This window comes from Rhincodon typus, chromosome 20 (assembly GCF_021869965.1).
Source record: "Rhincodon typus isolate 14 chromosome 20, sRhiTyp1.1, whole genome shotgun sequence".
Classification (NCBI taxonomy): domain Eukaryota; kingdom Metazoa; phylum Chordata; class Chondrichthyes; order Orectolobiformes; family Rhincodontidae; genus Rhincodon; species Rhincodon typus.
This window is the reverse complement of record NC_063351.1, coordinates 2298154-2324341: the sequence shown is the minus strand read 5'-3', so window position 1 is coordinate 2324341 and position 26188 is coordinate 2298154. Positions and strand designations below refer to the sequence as shown.

At 43.5% G+C, this 26188-nt stretch overlaps 1 protein-coding gene across 1 annotated transcript in view; it reads left to right on the top strand.

Annotated features, from left to right (window-relative positions):
- Positions 1–13073: 13073 nt before the first annotated feature.
- The window catches only part of pkd2l1 (polycystic kidney disease 2-like 1), a 72461-nt gene continuing 59346 nt past the window's right edge, over positions 13074–26188 (top strand). The window contains exons 1-2 of the mRNA XM_020515156.1: positions 13074–13329; positions 15940–16053. Coding sequence (XP_020370745.1) covers positions 13074–13329; positions 15940–16053 — 370 coding nt within the window. The remainder of the gene's footprint in view (positions 13330–15939; positions 16054–26188) is intronic.

Below are 26188 nucleotides of genomic sequence, written 5' to 3'. Positions count from 1 at the left end.
AACTTCATACTTTTCATTCTACCCTTGCCATTCACAATCTTATAAACTTCTTTTAGGTCATCCCTCAACCTCCTGTGTTCCAGTGAAAACAAATCCAGTCTATCCAACCTTTCTTCATAGCTAAAATTCCCCATACCAGGTAACATCCTGGTAAACCTTTCCTGTACCCTTTCCAAATCATCCACATCTCTCTGGTAGTGTGCTGAGTAGAACTGTACACAATATTGCAAGTGTGGCCTAACTAAAGCTGCAGCATGACTTGTCTATCTTTATACTCAATGCCCTTTCCAATGAAGGCAAGCATGCCATAGACCTTTTTTACTCCCTTATCTACCTGTGCTGCCACCTTCAGTGATCTGTGGACTTGCATACCCAGCTCCCTCTGCGTATCAATGCTTCTAAGGGTTCTGCCATTCACTGTATAATTTCCACCTGTAATTGAGCTTCCAAAATGCATCACCTCACATTTGTCTGGATTAAACTCCATCAGCTAATTTTTCTGCCCATGTCTCCAGCTGATCTATGTCCTGCTACATCCTCTGACAATCCTCTTCACTATCCGCAATTCCACCAATCTTTGTATCGTTCACAAACTTACTAATTAGACCAGCCATATTTTCCTCCAAATCATTTAAGTAGATCACAAACAGCAGAGGTCCCAGCACTGATCCCTGTGGAACACCTCCATTCCAAAATGCATCCTTCCACTTCTACCTTTTGTCTCCAATGACTGAGCCAATTTTGTATCCATCTTGCCAGCTCATCTTGATACCATGTGACATCACATTTTGGTGACATACTGAATGATTTTAATAATAGGGCTAAGCTTCTATTTGGGTCAGTGTTGTTAGTATTGTTGACCACAACACAAAAGAAAATCAGCATTTATAACTTTTATATCGCTCATTTAATTCAGTAATTTTTCCCAAAGTTTTTCCCAGGAACATTATGGAAACAACGTTTGACACTATGCCAAATAAAAAGATATTAGGATCAGTGACCAAAATTTTGTCAAAACGTTTGTTTTTAAGGATCTTATTAAAAAAGATAAAGAAGCAGAGAGGATTATGGACAAGATTTCCTAACTCAGGGCTCATGCAGCTGAAGGCATCTCTGACAATGGTGGGGTAATTAAGATGAGTAATTAGCATGAGAGAGAAACTGGAGGGGTATGTAAGACTAGAAGAGGTTGATGAGATTTAGTAATGAGAGTTGAGTTCATTTATGAAGACTTTGTCCTAAAATGTTAACTTTGTTTATCTCCGCAAATGCTATCTGAGCTGCTCAGGTTTTCCAGCAATTTTTGTTCTTGTTTTAGGTTTTGAACAACTGCAGATCAGCTGCTTCATCAATGACCTTCCCTCCATCATAAGGTCAGCACGGGGATGGTCGCTGATGATTGAACAATGTTCAGCACCATTTGCAAATCCTCAGATAATGAAGCAGCCCATGTTCAAATGCAACAAGATTTGGAAAATATTGAAGCTTGGTCTGACAAGTGGCAAGCAACATTCATGTCACACGTGACGACCATCTCAAACAAGAAAGAATCTAACCATTGTCCCTTGACATTCAGAAGTGTGGCACTTACATAGCACAAATATTTCTTAGCACTTGTCAGCTCAAGCCTGGATGTTGTCAAGATCTTGCTGCATTAGAACATGGACTGCTTCAGTGTCTAAGGAGTCACGAATGATGCTGAACATTGTGCAATCATTAGGCAACATGTTAGGCTGTGCTTGACTAGTTGGTGAGACAGCTGTCCCGATTTTGGCAGGAGCCTCCAGATTTTAGTAAGGAGGACCTTGCAGGATCGACAGGGTGGGTTTGTCATTGCAGTTTCTGGTGCTTAGGCCAATGCCGGGTGGTTTATCCCATTTCATTTCATTTTTCCGTTCTACCAGTTGATATAACTGAGTGGCTTGCTAGGCGATTTCGGAGGGCAGTTACGGGTCAACCCCATTTTTGTGGGTCTGGAGTCACATGGAGGTCAGACCAACAGTAGATTTCCTTCCCTCAATGGGTTTTTATGCCAACAGTTTTATTGTCATCATTAGACTTTTAATTTCAGATTATTACTGAGTTCAAATTCTACCATCTACCACTATGGGATTCGAACCCTGAGTCTCTGGGAACATTACCAGAATCTCTAGATCCCTGGATATGAGTCAATCGGAAGAAAAGCTCCAACTGGGTAGCATGGTGGCTCAGTGGTTAGCACTACTGCCTCACAGCTCCAGGGACCCAGGTTCAATTCCAGCCTTGAGCAACTGTCTGTGTGTAGTTTGCATGTTCTCCCTGTGTGGGTTTCCTCTGGTTTCTTCCCGCAGTCCAAAGGTGTGCAGGTTAGGTGGGTTGGCCATGGGATATACAGGGTTACATAGATAGGATGGGTCTAGGTGGGATACTCTTTAGAGGGTCAATGGGCCGAATGACCTGCTTCTACACTGTAAGAATTCTATTCTATGAAGAGCTGCTGCCGATGGGCCTGGTGGCTACATTGTGCCAATGGCTGTCAAAGCCACCTCTAATTCTTTCCAAGGCTTTGTTGTAGATATTTCCAGGGTCTCACATCACAAGATACATGACCGATTGTTTGTTTACCAATGTCACTAGTTCTACCCGCTTTGACGGGGTGATGTCAGTGAGAGTGAGTAGTTGCCAGGCTAGGTTTCTGGTTAGGCCACAGCTAGAGCATTGCATGCAGTCCTACAGTCCACACTATAGAAGGATGTGATAGCACTAGAGAGGATACAGAGGAGATTTACCAAGGTATTGTCTGGCCTGGAGAGTTTCTGTTATGAAGAGAGGTTAGAAAGATTGGGAGATAGTCAGAATCTCTGATGCTGGAGTCAGAGATAACACAGTGTGGAGCTGGAGGAACACAGCAGGCCAGGCAGCATCAGAGGAGCAGGAAAGCTGATGTTTCGGGCCTAGACCCTTCTTCAGAAATCCTAGGCTGAAGATTTTTTCTGAAGAAGGGTGCGGACCTGAAACACCAGCTTTCCTGCCCTCTGATGCTGCCTGGCCTGCTGTGTTCCTCCAGCTCTACACTGTGTTGTCTTAGAAAGACTGGGGTTGTTTTCCAAAGAACAGAGGAGGTTGAAAGGGGACATGATTGGGATGTATAAAATTATGAGGGGTATAGATAAGGTTGACAGGAAGAAACTTTACCCCTTCACAGAGGGAGCAATGACCAGGAGCATAGATTTACGGTAACAGGCAGAAGGTTTAGAGGAGATGTGAGGAGAAACATTTTCACCCAGAGGGTGGTGGGAATCTGGAACTCACTGCCTGTAAGTGTAGCACAGGCAGAAACTCTCATAACATTCTAGTATTTCATAGAATCATAGAACCCCTACAGTGTGGAAACAGGCCATTCGGCCCAACAACTCTCTGCAGAGCATCCTACTCCTCTACCCTTTCCCTGTAACCCTACATTGCCCATGGCTAACCTACACATCCTTGGACACCATGGGCAATTTAGCATGGCCAATCCACCTAACCTGCACGTCTTTGGACTGTGGGAGGAAACCACAGCACCCGGAAGAAACCCACACAGACATGGGGAGAATGTGCAAACTCCACACAGACAGTCGTCCGAGGGTACAATCAAACCCAGGTCAACATACACTTACAATGCCAAAGCGCACAAGACCACAGGCGAAGTGCTGAAAAATGGGAGTAGAATAGTTAGGTATAACAAAGTGTGGAGCTGGAGGAACACAGCAGGCCAGGCAGCATCAGAGGAGCAGGAAAGCTGGCGTTTCAGATCGGGATCCTTCTTCAGAAAAAATCTTCAGCCTGCTGTGTTCCTCCAGCTCCGTATTGTGTTATCTCTGACTCCAGCATCAGCAGTTCTTGCTATATCAGTAGAATAGTTAGGTGATTGTTTTTGACTGGTATAAACTCAATGGGCTGAAGGGCTTTTTTCTGTGCTGTAGGTCTCTGTGACTCTATAAGGTTTCCCAGTTCATTCACAAACATTGGGGTCCAACCAGAAACCATCCTGATGCAGGGGAGTGTGTGATTGCTGGAGAGCGAACATGAGGCCAAAAATGATTAGCATCCTGAAGACTGTAAAGTTCACTATTTTATTTACAGTGAATACAAGAGGATCTTATTTTTATTTACATTGTATTCAAGAGAACATTGTTTCTATTTACGCTGTACAAAAAAGAATCTTGCTTTTATTTCCCTTTTTTCAAGAGAATCCTGTATTTATTTACACAATACACAAGTGGATTTCACATCTGCAGATATTTTCTTATCAACCTGCCCTGAGATGTTCTAACACATCTCTGGAGTATGTGGGATTATGAATTTTCTAAAGAGCTCGCCTTGATAGATGACAACAAGGTGCAGGGCTGGATGAACACAGCAGGCCAAGCAGCATCATAGGAGCAGAGAGGCTGACGTTTCGGGCCTAGACCTTGATAGATTTTGGCTGATTTTGCGTCACTCGACTTGTCCCAACTGCAATGCAGAAAGTATGCACAAGATGGCAGTATTTACTGAGAGACGCACTCATTCAGCAGGATCTGATCATATTTATTTACCTGCTCGCCACCAACAAAAATCACGAGTGTGTTTTGTTATGAAGTTGTTCTTTTTATTCATTTGTGGGATGTGGGCGTTGCTGGCTGACCAACATTTAATGCCTGTCCCTTGTTACCCTTGAGAAGGTGGTAATGAGCTGCTTTCTTGAACCGCTGCAGTCCATGTGCTAAAGGTAAATCCGCAATGCTGTTAGGGAGGGATTTCCAGGATTGTGACCCAGCAACACTGAAGGAACGGTGATATATTTCCAAGTCTGGATGGTGAGTGGTTTGGTGGGGCATGTGAAGGTAGGGGTGTTCCTATGTAACTGCTACCCTTGTCCTTCTAAATGGAAGTGGTCCTGTGTTTGGAAAGTGTTGTCTGAGGATCTTTGGTGAATTGCTGCAGTGCATCTTGTGGATAGTTCACACTGCTGCTACTGAGCGTGGATGGAGGAGGGAGTGGATGCTTGTGGATTTGGTGCCAATCAAGTGGGCTGTTTTGTCCTGGATGGTGTCAAGTTCTGTCAACTGGACCCATCCAGGCAAGTGGGGAGTATTCCATCACACTCACGTTTTTGTGCCTTGTAGATAGTGGACAGGCTGTGGGGAGTCAGGAGGGGAGTTAGTCACCACAGTATTCCTAGCCTCTGACCTGCCCTTGTAGTCACTGTGTTAATGTGGTGGGTCCAGTTGAGTTTCTAGTCAATGGTACCCCCCAAGATGTTGATAGTGGAGGATTCAGTGATGGAAACACCATTGAATGTCTCATATTGGTGATGGTGTCAGACTGGTATTTGTGTAGTGAAAATGTTACTTGCCACCTGTCAGCACCGCCCACCCCCCCACCACCCCAACCCCGCCGAATGCCACACTCGGTCAAATGCAGTCTTGATATGCAGTCAGATCCCAGTCTAAAAGACCTGATCAGCTTGTTCAATAGTACTGCTGCCAACCTTATGGTTTGAGGAGACAATGTTGAGGACTCCCAGAGCAACTCCCTCCCGACTGTATACCACTGCGCCACTACCTTTGCTGGGTCTGTCCTGCCAGTGGGACAGGACATATTCAGGGATGGTGATTTCAATCAGATTCCCCCCACATCCTTCAAAACTGCATCAAATACAGACCCAGAGTCCTCAATTGCTCCTCATATGACAAGCCCTTCATCCCTGGGATCAATCTTGTAAATCTCCACTGGACCCCTCCAACACAAACACATCCTTTCTTAGATGTGGGGCCCAAAACTGCTCATAATATTCCAAATGTGATCTGACCAGAGCCTTACATAGCCCCAGTAGTACATCCCTGCTCTTGTATTCTCTTGAAATGAAGGCGAACAAATCATTTCCCTTCCTAACTGCCAACTGAACCTGCACATTAACCTTAATAGAATCCTGAACTAGGATTCCCAAGTCCCTTTGTACATAAACTTCCAAAGCCTTTCTCCAATTAGAGAATAGCCTATGCCCTTACTCTTCCTGCCAATGTGCATAATCTCACACTTTCCCATTTTGTACTCCATCTGCCACTTCTTTGCCCAGTCTCTGAGCCTGTCCAAATCCTTCTGCAGTCTGAACACTACTTATCCTTGCACCTAGCTTTGTGTCATCTGCAAACTTAGCAACAATGCCCTCAGTTCTTTCTTCTAGATCATTAATGTATAACGTAAATACTTGTTGTCCCAACACTAACCCCTTGGAATTCCACTAGTCACCAGCTGCCATCCTGAAAAAGACCCCTTTATCTCCACTCTATGACTTTTGCCAGTCAGCCAATCCTTTATTGATGCCAGCACCTTGCCACTAACACCCTGAAGCTCTTATTTAGCAGTTTCCTGTGCAGCACCTTGTCACCTGACTGTGCATTACAACCTGAAGGCTTCTCCATGCATCACCTCTGGTAAGACAAGGCTTGGTGGTGGTGGAGTCTACCTCCTGGTCAATGTCTCCTGGTGCTCAGACACAGTGACCCTGGTAAGCCACTGCTCCCTGAACGTGGAATACCTTACAGTAAAATGCCGTCCCTACTACCTACCATGAGAGTTCACCTCCGCCAGCCTAACAGCAGTTTACATACCACCCCATGCAGATGTGAAGAATGCCCTGGATGAAATTTACATCGCCACAAACACACTGGAGATGGTCAGCAACTTCAACCAAACCAACCTCAAGATAGTGCTGCCAAAGTACCACCAACGCATCTCCTGCCCCACTAGAGGACCAAACATCCTGAATCACTGCTACACAACCAGATACCTACCGCTCCATCCCCCGTTCACGCTTCCGAAAATCAGATCACAAAACTTTGCTCCTTCTCCCAGTTTCCAAGCAAAAGCTGAAATGGGAGGATACTTCACAGAAAGGAATACAATGCTGGTCTGAGGCAGTGGAAGAGCTTAATCCAGGACTGCCCATCGAGTTCACACTCACCCTCCAAAAATCATCCCACCCAGACCCACCCCCCAATCTTATCCTTGTGACCCTGCATTTCCCATGACTAAGTTTAGAAACCATTCTGCATTGCATCAATCTCATTGTAAGCTGTTTCAATAAATATGTATTAACTTGGATTTAAAAAAAACAATGCTTTAAAAATCCCTCCATCCCTTATATGGTCAATCCTCCCCCTCTCCAAATTCACAGCATGCTATTCCAATTGTGGATTCGGGGCCCACTGCTGGTTTGATTGAGACACCATTCTCCCTCCATTGCCAGACACAATGAGACTGACCATACTCCGCCATGCTGCAGGGGAACTGCATTCAACTATAGCCATAGACATCTGGAGGCTCTCTCCTTTCCCACCCCAACATTCCACTGAGCCTGTATTTCCCAAAAGTATCCCTTGCACTGAATGGAAAAGGGTAAATGAGGGAAACCAGAGCAGGTGAAGGCAGGAGGCAAAAGGAAAAAGGTAGGAAAAAGTGTGGAAAGGAGGAAGAGAAGAAAGAGGAGGACAGAAAAGGCGAAACTGAAGCATTGATATAGGGAAGGAAAGGAGAAGTGGAAGAAGAAATAAAGGGAAGGGGGAGAGGAAGAAGAGGTGAGAAAAGGAGGGGGCAAGGGAGGCGATGGATAAAGGAGAGGAAGGGCTGGAAAGGAAGGAAATGGTTAGTCAAAAAAGGGAGAATGGAGGAGAAGGAGGAAGATGAAGACAAGACTGATAAATTGATGAAGCTCACTCTCAAATTACCCATCTTCCAGCTCAGTAACAATTTCCCAAGACACTGCTGTGATGGTGTGACCATTATCACCATTTCACATCTTGTAATCTTCAGACTATTGCTTTTCCGCTGAACACCCATTATCCTTCACCTTTCTTGTTTGATCGAACAAGTATTCCTCCCAGTCCCAGGTTTCATGTGGAGTTCTGCTTCCTCCTTCCCTCCTTCAGCCCTTGCTCTCTCTCTCTCTCTCACTAATTTACAGGCCTCCAGTTCTCCTTCAAAATCTAGACCTAGAAGTCAATGTCCAGTTTGGATCGATAGACTGCGTTTGGGTAATATCAGTCTCAGATCAATTCTCAATCACTTATCAGGTTTCAATGGAATGGCTTGAAAAAAAAGGCTGAGAATTTTGAATTTAAGGGATAGCTAGATCAGGAGGCAGTGCAGATTGTGAGGCCAGAGCTGAAGGTGAACAGAGCTGGTACAAGATGGGATGGGCAGTAGAATTTTGGATGATATTGAGTTTATGAAGACTGCGAGGTGGAAGGTGGACTAGGAGAGCATTGGAAAAGTTGAGTGGAAAAGTCACGACAGCATCAAGCAGACCTTCAGCTGCAGGGCTGTGTTAGGAGATGTTCCTCAGCTGAACCTAGGTGGGTCATTGTGTATAAGATGTCAGAAAACTAGTTTAGGATTCTGAAGGACAGCAAGATTGTTAATAGTCTGCTTGAGCCTCAGAGAGTAGTTAGGGAGAGGGTTGGAGTTTGTCAAAGAGGTTGAAGACAGTTACAACATAAATATTTACATATAACAACATACCTGTAATTGGACAATGCTCCACCTTGATTTTAAGTTAGTAACATGCTAAAAAGAGACAAAAAAACACTCATTTCAAAGCTTTCTAAATGACAATTCAGCACCATTGTAAAGCAAAGGTGGTAAAGAAAGCAACCAATTTCCTCATTCTAAAACAAAACTACCTTTTACTAACACCAGACCATTACAACTCCTAATCCTACCCCTTATGCCAACCATGAGCATTTCAGAAATAAATCTCAGCAAAAGGGTCAATAAATTTAGTTTTAAAGTTAAGGACTCCAATAGCAGATTCAATCTGAAAAGCTAAGTCCACCCTCATAGATTAGATCTGCTGATGGGCATTAGTGTTTGTAATGAATAGTCTAGAATAATAAATGGTTCTCTCATTCCTACTGGTGCAAGCAATTTTCCTGACCTTTCTCCCATTTCTTATCATTCTTCTCCCAGACTGATTCCATTCAGGACCACCTATTCACTTCAGAGTTTTGAATATTCAGAAAATCTCTCCCCTTCTTTTTGCAAAGGAATCATTTTTTGTTCAGTTCAATTCCTCAGTCTTAAGGTCAGCACATAGAAAGTGAGTCTCTTTTCTCCTAATTGTGATTGTTACAATCTACAGAGGCCAAGTCATGTTACAGTCAATTTTGTTTTCACATCATTTAGTCACAAAGATTGAAGTTTTCAATGTCCTTTTTATCCCTTTAAGCTTGAACCACAATGAAAATGAATGGTTATTGGCATTCCCTTTGCTTGTCTTTCAGGGATTTTAGTTTGTCAAATTCAGTGGCTCTATCAGGACAAAACTTTGTACTTAAACAGAACATTTTTCACTTACTCTGTGGACAAGATGCATTCTACTACAGACATAGAGTTGTACAGCACAGAAACACACCCGTCGGTCCAACTCATCCATGCTGACCAGATATCCTAAATTAATCTAGTCCCATTTGACAGCATTTGGCTCATATCCCTCTAAACTCATTCTATTCATGTACCAATCCAGGTGCCTTTTAAATATTGTAATTTTACCAACCTCCACCACTTTCTCTGGCAGCTCATTCCATACATGCACCACCCGCTGCATGAAAAGGCTGCCCCTTAGGTCCCTTTTCAATTTGATTTGATTTATTTATCATCATCTGTACCAAAATACAGTGAAAAGCTTTGTTTACAAGCAGTACAGGTGGATTATAGTAAACAAGGATGTACAGATCAAAAAGACTTATACAGAGGTATACAGGTTACATTGCAGGTGGTGAGCACTAGGCAGGATCAATGTTAGCAAGATCAGTGTTATTTGAGGCTAGACAGTCCATTCATCAGTCTGGTAATGGCCAGGACGAAGCTGTTCGTGAACCTGCTGGTGCCTGCGTTCAGGATTCTGTATCTTCTGCTTGATGGAAGAGATTGTAGGAGATCATTACCGGGTGCGATGAGTCTTTGATGATGTTGGTAGTCTTTCCACGGCAGCGAGCCATGTAAATGGAGTTCATGGATGGAAGTTTGGCTTATCTGATAGTCTGAGCTGTGCACACAACCTTCTGTAGTTTCTCACAGTCCAGGGCAGAGCAATTGCCATACCAGGCCATTATGTGCCTGTATGGTTTCAATGGTGTATCTGTAGAAGTTGGTGAGGGACCTCCAGTTTTGGACTCCCCCACATCGGGGAAAAGACCTTGACTATTCACCCTATGCATGCCCCTCATGATTTTATAAACCTCTATAAGGTCACTCCTCAACCTCTGAAGCTCCAGGGAAAATAGCCCCAGCCTATTCAGCATCTCCCTATAGCTCAAACCCTCCAACCCTGGCAACATCCTCGTAAATCTTTTCTAAACCCTTTCAAGTTTCACAACATCCTTCATATATCAGGGAGGCCAGAAGTGCACACAGTATTCCAAAAGTGGCCAAGCCAATGTCCTGTACAACTGCAACATGACCTCCCAACTTCCATGCTCAATGCACTGACCAATAAAGGCAAGCATACCAAACGCCTTCTTCACTCTCCTATCTACCTGCAACGCCACTTTCAAGGAACTGTGAACCTACACTCCAAAGTCTCTTTGTTCAGGAACTCTCCCCAGGACCTGACCATTAAGTGTATAAGTCCTACCCTAATTTGCCTTTCCAAAATGCAGCACCTCATATTTATCTAAAATAATCTCCACCTGCCACTCCTCAGCCCATTGGCCCATCTGATCAATATCCTATTGTACTCTGAATTAACTTTCTTCACTATCCATTACACCTTCAATTTTAGTGTCATCTGCAAACTTACTAACCTATGTTCACATCCAAATCATTTAGAAAAATGACAAAAAGCAGTGGACCCAGCACTGATCCTTGTGGCACATCGCTGGTCACAGGACCCAGTCTAAAAAGCAACCCTCCACCATCACTCTCGGTCTTCTACCTTCCAGCCAGTTCTGTATCCCACATGGCTAATTCTCCCTGTATTCTATGTGATCTAACTTTAATAACCAGTCTACCATGTTAAATGCCTTACTGAAGTCCATATAGAGCACATCCACCGCTCTGCCCTCATCAATCCTCTTCATTACTTCTTCAAAAAACTCAATCAAGTTAATGCGACGCAATTTCCCACGCACAGAGCCATGTTGACCATTCCTAATCAGTCTGTGCTTTTCCAAAAAAATGTAAATCCTATCCCTCATTTGCCAGCATTTGGCCCATATCCCTCTAAACCCTTCCTATTCATATACCCATCCAGATGCCTTTTAAATGCTATAATTGTACCAGCCTCTACCACTTCCTCTGGCAGCTCATTCCATACATGCACCACCTTCTGCGCGAAAGAGTTACTAGTTTGGAAATTAACAAATTAAACAGAGATCGTGCTGGCAGCCTCCAAGGGGGCATTGAAACAAACGACACTTCAAAGGAACTTATCAAATTTAAATTAATGTATAATTTTGAGATGTGATTACACACTCCAGGCCCACAAGATTAGTCTATGCGAGTTGTCACAGTCTCACCGGACCATAGAGCTGTGCTCTCATTAGAAAGGGAAAGAGATGACTGCTGGTGGTTTAACCTGAGGGTCAACATGCCTCAGATGGGGGGGGCAAGAATCCTTCACGGTAACCTCAGATGTGAACACTTGTACATGCTGTTCCCATTGAGTGGAATGTACTGTATTAAATATAACAGAAATAAAATTTCAACCTGAATTCAGATAGGAAGCAGACTTGACATAGGGTATTGTCTAAAATCTTCTGAATCCTTTAAATAAAATAGAAGCAAAGTAAGATTTTTGTACTTAATATAAAAGCAGACAGTGCTGGAGAAGCTCCTCAGGTCTGGCAGTATCTGTGGAGAGAGAAACAAAATTAATATTTCCAGTCCAGTATGACTCATTTCCAGCACTGTCACTCACCTCATCTCCTGTGGAGATCTCTAACCTCTTAGTCCTCTGAGCCCACTTGTACCTCCTTCCCAAAGTCCATAAACCGGTCTGCCCTGGCAGACCCTTCTTCTCAGCCTGTTCCTGCCCCACTGAATTTATTTCTTCCTCTCTCAATTCTATCACCTTTCCTAGTTCAGTCACTTCCCACTTTAATGCCTACAATACAGGGCTGAAGACATTAGCTGTGTTTCTCTCTACACAGATACTGCCAGATCTGCTGAGCTCCTCCGGCATTTCCTGTTTTCCTTTCAGATTTCCAGCATCTGCAGTATTTTGCTAGGTTTCATTTGTTTTAGAAATGTTCGTGCAGTGAATCTTGAACCGTGCCTGCTGCAGAGCTGCACCCCTCAGCACCAAAATGCATTGGGATTGTGTCAGGAACAAAACATTGAAAAGTTAACAAGGCAATCTGCCACATCTCCCCGACTGCAGGAAAGCCTCCGAGGAGGCCTGGCGGCTTGTCTGGGGGTAAAATTCACCGCTTATCCTCACTCTCCACACACACACGCACATACACACTGAGGTTGTCGGACCTGCTCAGGGCTTAACAGCAGGTTCTGTGCTGTCTCTCTGAGTCATCAGCACCATGTACCAGTTGCCTTGGAGAATGAGGGGATATGTGTAAGACAGGTCTTTATTTTTGGATAGAGTCAAACTCCAACGTTTGTTTGTTTCCTTCGTTTTGCTGCTATGCACAACCGAACTGCGTTTGTGGCTATGTGCATATACAAAGAACTTTCTATGAATGACGTGCATTTTTAAAATAAAGATGGGGGGGTGGGAAATAACCTTATTAATCAAACGATTAATTTTACTGGTGTTAATAATTTCAAATTCAGGCCAGGCGGCCTCACTGATTGAGTTTCACCCTCTTTTTCTGCCTTTATTTGCCTTTTCTCTGCCTGAGGGAGTCAGTCAGTTCACCTCCGGCACTGAATGTCCCAATCCTCAAGTTTACCCATTGGGATTTGTCAGCCCTCCCCTGGTTCCTCCCCGTTTCCTAGCGCCTCCCCGGTCCCAGGGACTGGTGTAAAAGAGGGAGGACCTCATAGAGCAGGGACAGACAGCAGCAATCTGTAACTGAGCGAGAGGAGAGAGCTCACACACGCGGCCAGGTAACATGAGCTCGGTCCGGGACAACAACCTGAAACTGCCCATCCAGGAGGTCCACGAGATGGACAGTCTACCCAACAAGAAAGCCTGGGACAACGCGGGGTACGAGGGCTCCCCGCCCAGCTCCCCTTTCAAAGTGCAGACCATCTACAATCCCAGCTCTTTCCCCAGCAATCCCTATGGATGTGAGGAACCCCCACTGTATCCCGACAAGGGCAAAGCTGCACCAGGATGCTGCCTGACTATAGTGAAGGGAATTCGAGGTAAGGTAGAAAAGATTCCGGAGATTATAAACAGCCATAGGTGTTCTGACTGGTGTATTAGAATGCTTTAGTGGCTATGTGAAGTTGTACTTTACTGACCTGACTATTTTACATATAAAACTAATGTTCGCTGAACAGATGAAAAGAAAGGGAAAGTAAAAGTTGTCACTTTCTCATTGGGTCTTAATGTTGTTCACTTTCTAAGTAGTTTAAGCCCATGCTGAATTTATTGGAATATTATAATACCCCAGCCTATTGTTTCCCTATAACTTATTCAGCTTTTTTACAATTCTCAAATATGGGTAAATGTTCAACCCAGGATCAAATGTATGATCTATAATTCCAAGAGCCAGGAGATCTTGTCATTCCTTGGGAATAGGGACAGGTTTGGATGAGGTTTTCTTTGGGGAGCTGGGGATGAGAAAGGGGATGGAGGACCATATACTGCTGTTCCATTCATGGAATGATAACTGCCCCTCCCTAATCCATCAGCTAAGAGTCAGCCACATTTAATTTCAAACATATACTTCATTTATAAAAGTAATCTTTATATACACGTATAGTCACAAATCCAGTTCAGTTCTGTACAGTAGAATATCAAGGAACAAACAAACATTGGAGTTTAACTCTATCCAACAAAACAAATATTTGAGGCACCAGAAGGGTCTGATAACTGAACGGACCCATTTACTTCCAGCAGGAAGACCTCAGACAGTGGTCTTCCCCCGCTACACCTTGGCAGCAACTGTCCCAAGCTTTAGTGCGTCCCTCAGCACATAGCCCTAGACCTTGGAATGTATCAGTCTGCAACATTCGGTCAGGGTCAACTCCCTGCTCTGGAAGACCAACAAGTTTCGGGCAGAGCAAAGGTCATGTACTGCTGGGATAAAGCAGGGATCTGACTGACAGAAAGGACAGTGACATCCCCCAGGACAATACATTAAGGTTCCCTCAGCACATCATCACTTTTAAGCCTGTGTGATTTCAGAGTCAGATCTGAGTGACAGCAGAGTGTCACAGTGATATCTCTCTCTCTCTTTCTCTCTCTCTCTCTCTGCTTCACTTTCTTTCCACATCGCTGGGGAGGGCACTTCAGTGAACTCCCCACCTCTGAAAGTGAGTATTTGGATCTGCTGGGTACTTTAGACACGACTGGGAGACGTTTTCCTGTTTAGATAATCTAAAGCTGCTGGACAGTAGACATTGCATGGGGCCTCTTGCTATAACACTGAGTGAAAGTCGGTAGAAACAGCCATTTGTGTGCTTTCTTCTGAGATCTTCCCTAAGTCAGGGTCAATGATTGGGAAAATGCCTGTGGGGAGTACAGTATTTCAAAACTGACAGCTCAGGGCATGTATATTACTCTTTGAGTGTGATCCAAATGTCACTGTGAGTATTCCCAAACTATGTCAGTAGAATGCTAACACTAACCATTGCAGCCCAGCGTAATCACATTGAAGACTTTTCGCTAGGAGAAAGCTAGGCTGACGTTGTCAGTGACAGTGAGATCGCCAACACCAGTAACATTGTAGAACTGCCAATGGTAAGAAGAGACCAATAATAGTGCAATGGGCAAAGCAGTCAGATCACCAGGGACAGCATCTCATTACAGCAGGGTTATCAGTGAACACTGGTTTATAGGGTTCCCCACCAATGTCAGGAGTCGTAAACAGCATAATCTAGTTCACAAGAATCAAGTACATTTTGAGCTTTACACTAATATTTTGGAACAAAAGGGAAATTTAATGATGTGTTAAACCTTTAAAGTATGTTTGAATTTATAAATGTATGTTACAAAAATGTTATTTGTGTATATGTATATTTATGATTAGTAAATAATAGGTGAATTTTCACACTCTGTGTATTTTATAATTGGGTTCCTGTGAGGATTATTAGTATCATAGAGTCCTACAGCACAGAAACAGGCCCTTCAGCCCAATTCATCCATACTGACCAAGTTTTCTGCCTCTACCACTTCCTCTGGCAGCTCATTACATATATGCACCACCCTCTGTGTGAAAAAGTTACCCCTCACATCCCTTTTAAATCTTTCCCCTCTCACCTTAAACCTATGCCCTCTAGTTTTGGACTCCCCTACCCTGCAGAAAGGACCTTGGCTGTTCACCTTATCTATGCCCCTCAAGGTTTTATAAACCTCTGTAAGGTCACTGACACTGAACAAAGTGAGGGAAAGGGATGCATTTGATTAACATAGAAATGAGTAGAAGACATTTAGTGAAGAATGATTGAGCAAATTGCTGTTTTAAGCATCTCTGAAGATTACAGTGTTTGTGTGTACGGAGCCATGGTCCACAAAGGACCAAAGGCATCTCTTTATGAGAGAGAAAAACAATTGGTCATGTCTAGCTGGAGGGTGACCACTCCACCAGCATGTGGTAGGGTGAGGAGGCTGCTCTTCGTGAACTATCACAGCCAGGATGAGGAGAGAACCCACACTGTCGCCTTATTGTCTTCACCACACTCTGGTCATCTAACGAACAGAGCTAACTGGCTCCCCAGATTACTAATATAGGTCGGAGCTATTTGTTGCTGTTGGACTTTCTCAGTCCTGAAGTAATGTTATGCCTTTGTTTCTTTCCTTTTCTGTAGGTTTGTGGGGCACCAAACTGACTGAGAACTTATCCAACAATCCAGAGCTACACATCAGGAGAACTTTGCGTGAACTGTTAGTTTATGTAGTCTTCCTTGTGGACATCTGTTTGTGTAAGTAACCCCACAGCCTAATGTCTGTTATCAGGCACTTAGAAAATCAGAATGCAATTAGACAGAGTCAACATGGTTTTGTGAACGGGAGATCACGTTTGACTAATTCATGAGATTTCTTTGTGGAAATGTTGTGGATAAAAGGGAACCTGTGGACGGGATGTATTTGAATGTCTAAAAAGTGCTACATTAAACATCACTGTACAAAATAAACACAATATTCACAAATTAGCATAGATAGAGGATTGGAGCAGACAGTAGCTCATTTTAATATTGGCAAGGTGTAACTAATGGAGTCAGCGCTGGAGTGTCAACTATCTGTGACCTGTCAATGACATGAATAGAGGGACAAAATCTAAGATTGCTGAATTTATAGGTGATGCCAAGATACATTTGGAAAGTAAATTATGAGGAGGACATACGGTTAACATGCAGTCCAGCAAGTGATGAGGATGGCAAATGGAATGATTTCATTTGTTGCAAAGGGAATAGAATATAAAAGGAGAGGAGCTTTGCTGCAAAGTTATATAGAGCATTGGTGCGACCAGATCTGGATGTTGTGAATAGCTTTAGTGTCCACGCTTGAGAAAGGATATAATTGCATTAGAAATAATTCAAGGAAAGTTCATTCGACTGATTCCTGGGATGAAGGTGTTATCTTATAAGGCCACACAGTGGCTCAGTGATTAGTACTGCTACCTCACAGCACCAGGGACCTGGGTTCAATTTCAACCTTGGGTGACTGTCTATGTGGAGTTTGCATGTCGCCCCCACCAATGTCTGCGTGGGTTTTCACTGAGTGCTCCAGTTTCCTCCCACAGTCTAAAGGTGTGTAGTTTAGGTAGATTGGTCATGCTAAATTGTCAGGGATGTGTGGACTAGGTGGATGAGCCATGGTAAAAACAGGGTTGAAAGGATAGGGTAGGGAAACGGGTCTGGATGGGATGCTCTTTGGAACTTAGAACAATACAGCCCAGGAATGGGTCCTTTGGCCCACGATGTTGTGCTGAACATGATGCCAAATTAAACTAATCCCTCTGCCTGCCCCTAGTCCATGTCCTTCCATATTCATGTGATTATCATAGAATAGAATCATAGAATCCTTACAGTGTGGAAACAGGCCCTTCGGTCCAGCAAGCCCACACCGACTCTCACAGCATCCCACCGAGTCCCATCCTCCTGTAACCCATCTAATCTACATATCCCTGAACACTATGACTAATTTAGCACGGCCAATCCACCCTAACCTGCACATCTTTGAATTGTGCGAGGAAACCAGAGCACGCGGAGGAAACCCACACAGACACGGGGAGAATGTGCAAACTCCACACAGACAGTCAGCTGAGGGTGGAATCAAACCCAGGTCACTGGTGCTATGAGGCAGCCGTGCTAACCACTGAGCCACCGTGCTGACCCTTATCTAAAAGACTCTTAAACGCCCCTATCGTGTCTGCCTCCCCCACTAGTCCTGGCAGTGTGTTCCACACTCCTATCACTCTGTGTAAAAAACTTGCCTCTCATATCTCCTTTGAACTTTCCCCACTCATCTTAAATGTATGCCCCTAGTTTTAGACATTTCAACTCTGGGAAAAGGATTCTGACTGTCAATTATGTATGTCACAATTCTATAGACTTCTATCAAGTCTCCCTCAGCCTGCTCCACTCCAGAGAAAACAACCCGAGGTTTTCTAGTCTCTTCTTATAGTTCATACCCTCTAATCCAGGTAGCATCCTGGTAAACCTCTTCTGCACCCTCTCTAAATCCTCCACATCCTATAGTGTGAAAACCAGAATTGAACACAATCTTTAGAGGATCAGTAGCAGACTAGATGGGTCGAATGACCTCTTTCCACAATGTAGGGATTCTAAGTTTGGATCTGTATCCTTTGGAGTTTAGAAGAATGAGAAATGATCTTATTAAGACATAAAATCCTGACAGGGTGTACACTGAGCGGAAGTTTCCCCTTGTGGGTGAGGTTGGAATGAGGAGACACACTTTAGTTGGGGAAAATTATTTCTCTTAGAGAGTTGTTGATCTATGGAATTTTTTTTAAGATTTTGTTGGACAGATTCTTGATTGACAAGTGAGGGTGAGTGTTTTGGGAAAGGACAAGACGGTAAAGTTGAAGCAGCATCAGATCAGTCATGAACTATATTGTCTGGTGGAACAGCCTGGTGGAGCTGAGTGGTCAACTGTTGCTCCTTATTCAGGTATTCACATCTTCACAGTAACTTGCTTTTAACCACATTCCTTCACCAATTCCTTTGCTGAATTTTAAAAAGAAGTAACAAAAATATTTTAGATTGCTAAGTATTTTAGTTCCCAGCAGTGAGAAAAAAATCTTCACTATTGCAGATGTAGCAATAACCTATTTCCATTGACCTAAAAAATAGATCTTTCCAATGACAACTAATGGACAATCCTCAGATAACAATGTTCAGTGAAAGCACCATTCTCTGTGCCATTTGTAGAGCAAAGCTGAGACAATTGTTAGCTTAAACATTTTGTGGTATTAAATTGCGATTTTCCCTCGGTCATATCAGTGCACGTTCATTCAGAAAACAACACTCAGGCCATCAGTTTTTGTTGGCAGCCTATGATGTGCTTGAGAAAAGATGAAAGCTGTGAAGAACGTATTGTAACATTCAAAATCATTCCTTTTTAACAAACTGATTTGCAGTATTTGCACTGAATACAATTCGGTAGTTTGGATTTATTTTTAAAAATTCTGAATTGTCAGATCTGTGAGGTTCTTCAAAGTAAATTTTAAATAATTTCAAAACATCTTGAGATTGCTGTGTTTGTTGATGCCTGGATACCAACAATGAAGTCATGTATTTGTTATCAATTTCATGGTGTAATAAGTTCCTTATTTGTCAAATTCTAATCTATAATCAACTCTGGTTTAGTGTTTGACCTGGGACATCTCATATCCCTCCTCATCACTGTGATTTCTAGCCTCCAAAGTGCTATGTTTCTCTAACTTCTCCATTTCCCATCCCCACTGAAATCTACCTCTTATAAAGGGGTGGCATGGTGACTCAGTGGTTAGCACTGCCACCTCACAGCGCCAGGGACCTGGGTTTGATTCCACCCTCAGGTGACTGTTTGTGTGGCGTTTGCACATTCTCCCCGTGTCTGCATGGGTTTCCTCTGAGTGTTCCGGTTTCCTCCTGCAATTCAAAGTTTTGCACGATAGGTTGATTGACCATGCTAAATTGGCCGTAGTGTTCAGGAATGTGCAGATTAGGTGGGTTATAGGGGAATGGGTCTGGGTGGGATGCTCTGAGGGTGAGTGTGAACTTGTTGGGCCAAAGGGCCTGTTTCCATACTTTAAGGATTCTATGATCTATTTTCATTTCTTACAACCCCTTCCTCATCACAATTTGAAGCTCGCCTGACATAAATATCAACACAGTGATAACCCCACCGCACCTAATCTGTCTCACTGAGCTTCCTAATCTCCTGTCAATCCTCTCCTAGGACTGCTCAGTCATTGAACATAGTCAAGGTATAGATTGCTAGATTTTTGCACATTAAGGAGATTAAGGGATACAAGATCAGACATGGCCTTATGGAGAAGGGTTGAAGGACTGATGTGATGATGCCTGTTCTTTTTTGTGATGTTCTTGGTAAGATTTTATACAGTTTTAGAAGAATTGAGGTAGTGATGGAATTGGATGATGGACCAGAGTGGAAATAGACAGACATTGTTATAACTTGGATATGGTGTTAGAAGCTCATCTTTGGATCAAATGTGATGTCAGTGTAGTCCAGTGTAACCCAGGCAGTCACTGGAATTGGAGGCAAGAGAGCAGAGTCTGCCACAGGGACTGAGGACAATGGCTTTAGTGCTCCCAATATTTAATTTATAGGAAACCTCTGCTCATGCTGGCCTGGAGTCAGACAAGCAGGCTGGCTGTTTCGAGAGGGTGAAGGAGTGGAAACTAATGCCACAGTTTTGGATGACATCACTGAGGGGGATCATATAGACGAGAAACAAGTGGGACCAAGGTAAATTCATGGAGGATACCAGATAAAACATTGTGAGAGCAGCAAGAGAAGTATATGACTTTCAGGCTCCAATTCTGTTTGTTGAATGTTGGGGAAAACAGCAGTTTCAGTTTACAATTTCAGATCAATGTTGGAAATCTGATCAGTATCAGATCAGTGTTGGAAATAAATCTGATCAGTTTCAGATCACTTTTGGAAATCTGATCAGTTCCAGATCAATGTTGGAAATCTCAAGGTTCTTAGTTGAGAATTGAACTGAGCAATTTCAGGCTGGATTTACTCCCTGAAGTATTTCTGTTCTGGTTTATTGTTAAAATAGGAAATTATAAAATGTTTTGTGATGTTTTATTTTCATTCAGTTGTTTAAAAAAATGTTTCTATTGAAATCATGTGCCACTCCTTGTGATTGTACCTATTTGATACTTGAAAAGTTTGACAATATGTTGGTGTCACAATAACATTTTGGTTAGGTTAAGTTGCATCTTATAGATAAATGTTTCATTTTGTCCCCTCATAGATTTAAGAGGAACTTGCTTTTTGCTGAATTCGATACATCCACAATAAATTCAATAATATTCACTGGACTGGGGCAGCTAACCTGAGAGAAGGATAGGGAGTGAGATAAATAGTTAGAGACAATAAATGAGAACAGTTGATTAAGATGAGAATATAGAAGGCATGGTTAGTAAGTTTGCAGATGGCACCAAGATTGGCAGTATAGTAGACAGTGAAGAAGGTTATCAGAGATTACAAAGAAGTCTTGATCAATTGAGTCAATGGGTTGAGGTGGGGCAACTGGAGTTTAACTTGGATTAATACAAGGTATTGCATTTTGGTAAAACAAACAGCTAAGATTTAAACAATTAAAAGTAAGGTCTTGGGTAGTGTTGTAGAACAGAGACCTGTTCAGGCTCAGGTACATTATTCTTTGAAGTTTGCATCACAAGTAGATACACACTTGCCTTCATTGCTCAAACCTTTGAGTTATAGGAGTTGGGAAGTAACAATGAGGTTGTACAGGATGTTGGTGAGGCCTCTTCTGGAGTACTGTGTGCAGTTCTGGTCTCCCTGTTATAGGAAACATATTATTAAGCTGGAGAGGGTTCATAAAAGATTTACCAGGATGTTGTTGGGAATGGAGGATTTGAGTTATAAAGAGAAGTTGGATAGGCTGGGACATTTTTCACTGGAGCGTAGGAAGTTAAGGGGTGACCTCATAGAGGTTTATAAAATCATGAGGGGTATAGATAAGGTGAATGGCAGGTGTCTTTTCCCTCAGGAGAGGGATTTCAGGACTGTGGGGCATATTTTTAAGGTGAGAGGAGAAAGATTTAAAAATCTTTTAAAAATCTTCAAAAAGACATGGAAGGGTGTTTTTTTTTAACACCATGAGTAGTTCATGTGTGGAATGAACTTCCAGAGGAAGTAGTGGATGCAGGTACAGTTACAATGTTTAAAAGACATTTAGATAACTGCGTGAATAATAAATGTTTGGAGGGATATGGACCAAGCACAGGCAGGTGGGACTAGTTTGGGATTATGGTCAGCATGGGCTGGTGCTGTATGACTCTGTTACTCTAGGACTATGACTCTATAACACAAATCCATTTAAAAACATTGAATATACTAAAACAGCACATAGAAATTTTAACCACGCTTTCAGCTTACCGGAGTAAAACTTGAGTATATACCACATCGAGAATACAAAGGAGACATCATGAGATTCCCACAAATCAGATGCATTTATGCCTTTACACCTTTGAGCAAGGGTACAGTCCTTGGAAAACTTAGAAGCAGTTGGCAAGTGGAACTATAGTCACAAACAGGAGAAAAAGGGATAACTTGATTCATAGCCATCCAAAAGTTGGATCTGAGTTCCAGTATAGAGATAATATCAGTGAGAATGATTGTTTAGCCCATCTTGGTCCATCAATTCAGAGTGAAGCAGAACGCCTCACATCACCTCCATTGTTCTACCTGGACTCTGTGTTGATCACTGTATGTGTCAGTGATCAGAAGCACTTTCTGGTATCAGCTTGTAAACAATTCAGTCAGTTTCAGTGTGAACACACCATCAGGTTAAAATAGACCAGCAACCACCAGTTGGTCCATAGCAGGTAAGATCAGGTACAGGCCTAGAATAAACAAATACACTTCTTCGGTGAAAACTAATTTCTTCTTATGCTGAAATTTAACACCAGGTACATTAATAAGCAAAATCTCTGGAGTTTTAACATGAGATTAAGTTTGTGGATGGATTTACAAGAAAATGTTAATGAGCAGAAGCTTCTAGATGTAATTACATAGAGATTAGTTTTCATTTGGAGAAGTGTGGGTGTGTTTCTTTAGTGAGAAAAAAAATCTTATCAGTATGCAGAAAATGGGAAGCGGATTAGGGTAGACTAACATGAAGTGAAGGTACTGTAGTAAAAACTATAATTCTCAAGAGTCCTTGATTAAGAAGAAAATTAAACTGAGACTTCAATAATAACACCTGGCTGATAGAATTAACGTTACTGTCCTTAATGGGTATTATAGAATCCCTACAGTGTAGGGACAGGACCTTCAGCCCAACAAATCCACACCGACTCTCCAAAGACCATCCCACCCAGACCCACCCCCCAACCATTTTCCCTGTAACCCACCCAATCTACACATCCATGAATACTATGGGTAATTTAGTCTAGCCAATCCACCTAACCTATACATTCTTGGACAGTGTCCAGAAGCCAGAGCACCCGGCAGAAACCCACGCAGACACAGGGAGAAAGTGCAAACTCCACACTGACGGTCACCCGAGGTGAGAATCAAACCCATGTCCCTGGTGCTGTGAGGCAGCAGTGCTAACCACTGAGACACTGTGCTACGCATAAAGATACGCCAAAACCCAAGAAACTCAGCAATATTCACGAAGGAGATAACAAGGTGTAGAGCTGGATGAACGCAGCAGGCCAAGCAGCATCAGAGGAGCAGAAAAGCTGACGTTTCGGGTCTAGACACTTTTTCAGAAAGCATTTCTGAAGAAGGGTCTAGGCCCGAAATGTCAGCTTTCCTGCTCCTCTGATGCTGTTTGGCCTGCTGTGTTCATCCAGCTCTACACCTTGTTATCTCAGATTCTCCAGCATCTGCAGTTCCTACTATCTCTGAAATATTCACGAAGGAACAGCTTACTTTTTCCATATATGTCTAATGGCAGCACGCTCCATCTTTGATGTGTTGCAGATACTTATTGTCATTTGCAGGCTGCAGTGCAGATTTTCATCACCGTTTCTCAATCCTCTACCATTGAGAAGGTCTAAAGCACTGTTTTTTCAGATACTATCAGCCCAGGTTTCCCATAACAACACCATGCATTTCTGTAGTGTGTTTAATGTAGGAAAGCTTTCCATGGTGCTTCTTTTCAGACAGAAATTAGAAGGTGATATTAGGATGGTGACTGAAAGCTCACTCAAAGAGCTGGATTAAAGGAACAGAAAGAGGTATAGGGTATAAGAGCAAGGAGATAATGCTGGGAGTTGTACAGAGTGTTGGTCAGGCCACAGCTGGAGTACTGTGTGCAGTTTTGGTCGCCTCACTACAGGAAGGATGTGACAGCACTAGAAGGGGTGCAGAGGAGGTTCACCAGGATGTTCAGCAGTTCTGAGGAAGGGTCACCGGACCCGAAACGTTAACTCCGTTTTCTCCTCCACAGATGCTGCCAGACCTGCTGAGCTTTTCCAGCAACTTTGTTTTTGTTCACCAGGATGTTGCCTGGGATGGAGAAATTGAGCTATAAGGAGGGTGTGATTGAGGTGTATAAGATTGCGAGGGGTAAGGACAGGGTGAATAGAGAGTGGCTGTTTCCCTTGGTTGAGGGTCAGTCATGAAGGGGTATAGTTTAAGGGTAAGGAGCAGGAGATTCAGAGGGGATTTGAGAAAAAAAAATTCACTCAGTAGGTGTTGGGAATTTGGAATGCACTGTCCAGGAAGGTATTGGAGGCCAGAAACCTTACAATCTTTAAATACGTATTTGGATAAGCTCTTCGCATGTCATAATATTCAAGGATATGGGACAAGTGCAGGAAATTGGGATTAGTGTACCTTTAGTGGTAATTATGTCAGTGCAGACTCGATGGGCCGAAGGGTCTTTTCTGCACTGTATGATTCTATGCAGAGAGTGACTAGTGGCAACTGAAAGCACATTCACCATTGGGAGAAGCAAAAGATTTGCAGGAGACACTAAGAGGTCAAATTTGGTGGAGTGCTGGATTCTCAGTCAACTGTAAAGCACAATGAAGTGCCACAGATCAAAGTGGAAGAACATGGAGAGATTTAAGCCAGTGCAAGTCAGGCAGATGAGGCCTGCTGGGTGAACAAGTGCTGGTCAAATATGGAGAGCAGAGTTTGGACGAAGTGGAGATTATGGGAATTGCAAGATAGGAAGCTGTCGCCTGGATGAGCTAGAGACAATGAACCGAGCAGCAGGTAAGCTGAGGTAGGGTGGAGATGAGTGATGTTAAGGAGATCTTTTATGATGCAGGGGATATGAGGCTGGAAGCTCATCCCAGGGCCAGCCAGGACATTGATGTTGTGAAGTGTGTGGTTCTGCCAGGGGCAATGGACAGGAGGGAGTTGGTGAGTGGTAGTGGAGGTGAGGGAATGGAGTTTGTGAGGGAATGTGTTCTTTCTAGTGATTCACTGGAGAAAATAGTTACTCATCAGGGCAAAGGGCTGAACCTTTGCTGAAAAGTTGAGACAACCAATCAGATGGCCAGTATTGCTTTGCTGAGAAATGGTCATTACTGGGACTGCAGTCAGACCCTGAGCAGTGAAGGAGACAGGATTTCTTGGTAAGTGGGATAGCTTTGTTGGGGCAAGTCTGCTAGGGAAGGGAGATGATCACGAGGCCAGGGTTGGAGATAAATAGGGAAAGCACTTTCTATTGGGCTGAGTGGGAACGTCATCAGGCCCCCTTCCTCAGACCCAGTTTGTATGGTTTATACCTCCCCTCCTTACTGCATGATCAAAGTACCCAAGGTCGCTTGTGAAATGATAGCAGCAGGAGACACTTCAATGGCCATCAACTGCACAGCCCCACCCCTCCCGGTGTAGAAAGGGAAGAGAAGCCATTGATGCAACAGGATGGGACCAGGGGATTGGCAGTGCCACCCAGTTGAGCAGTGGAGGAGCATCCGTGGCGGGAGATGATAATGGAACCACATCAAAGGCTGCAGGCTGGACAAGGAAGATAAAAAGGGTCAGCACAACAGAGTCTCTCTCCCTTTCTCTCTCTCTCGCACACACACAAACACACACACACATACACATACGCAGACACACACAGACACACACACACACACATACACAGAAACACATACACACACACAGACACACACACACACAGACACACTCACACACACACACACACACACTGAAACACATACGCACGCACACAAAGGCACACACAAACACACACACACACACACACACACAGAGACACACACACAGACACAGACACACACACATACACACACACAGACACACTTACACGCACACACACATACACACACACACAGAAACACATACACACACACCCCCACACCCACACATACACCCCCACCACACACACATGTGTGCGCGCGCACAGACGCACACGCACACACACACACACACACCACACACACACACACACACACACACACACACACACACACACACAGACACACACACACCACACACACACACAGACATGCAGACATGGGTGAAAAGAGTTAGCACAGAGCATGCCGCTGTGCAGAGGGACCTGGATGTCCTTGCGCATGAATCACAAAAAGTTGGTTTGCAAGTGCAGCAGGTAATTGAGAAGGCAAATGGAATTTTGTCCTTCATTGCTACAGGAATGGAGTGTAAAAGCAGAGAGCTCATGCTACAGCTGTATAGGGTGCTGGTAGACCATTCCTGGAGTACTGTGTACAGTTTTGGTCTCCTTACTTGAGAAAGGATGTACTGGCACTGAAGAGGGTGCAGAGGAGAGTCACTAAGTTGATTCCGGAGTTGAGAGGTTTGGTTTATGAGGAGAGATTGACGAGAGTGGGATTGTACTCATTGGAATTTAGAAGAATGAGGGGGGATCTTATAGAA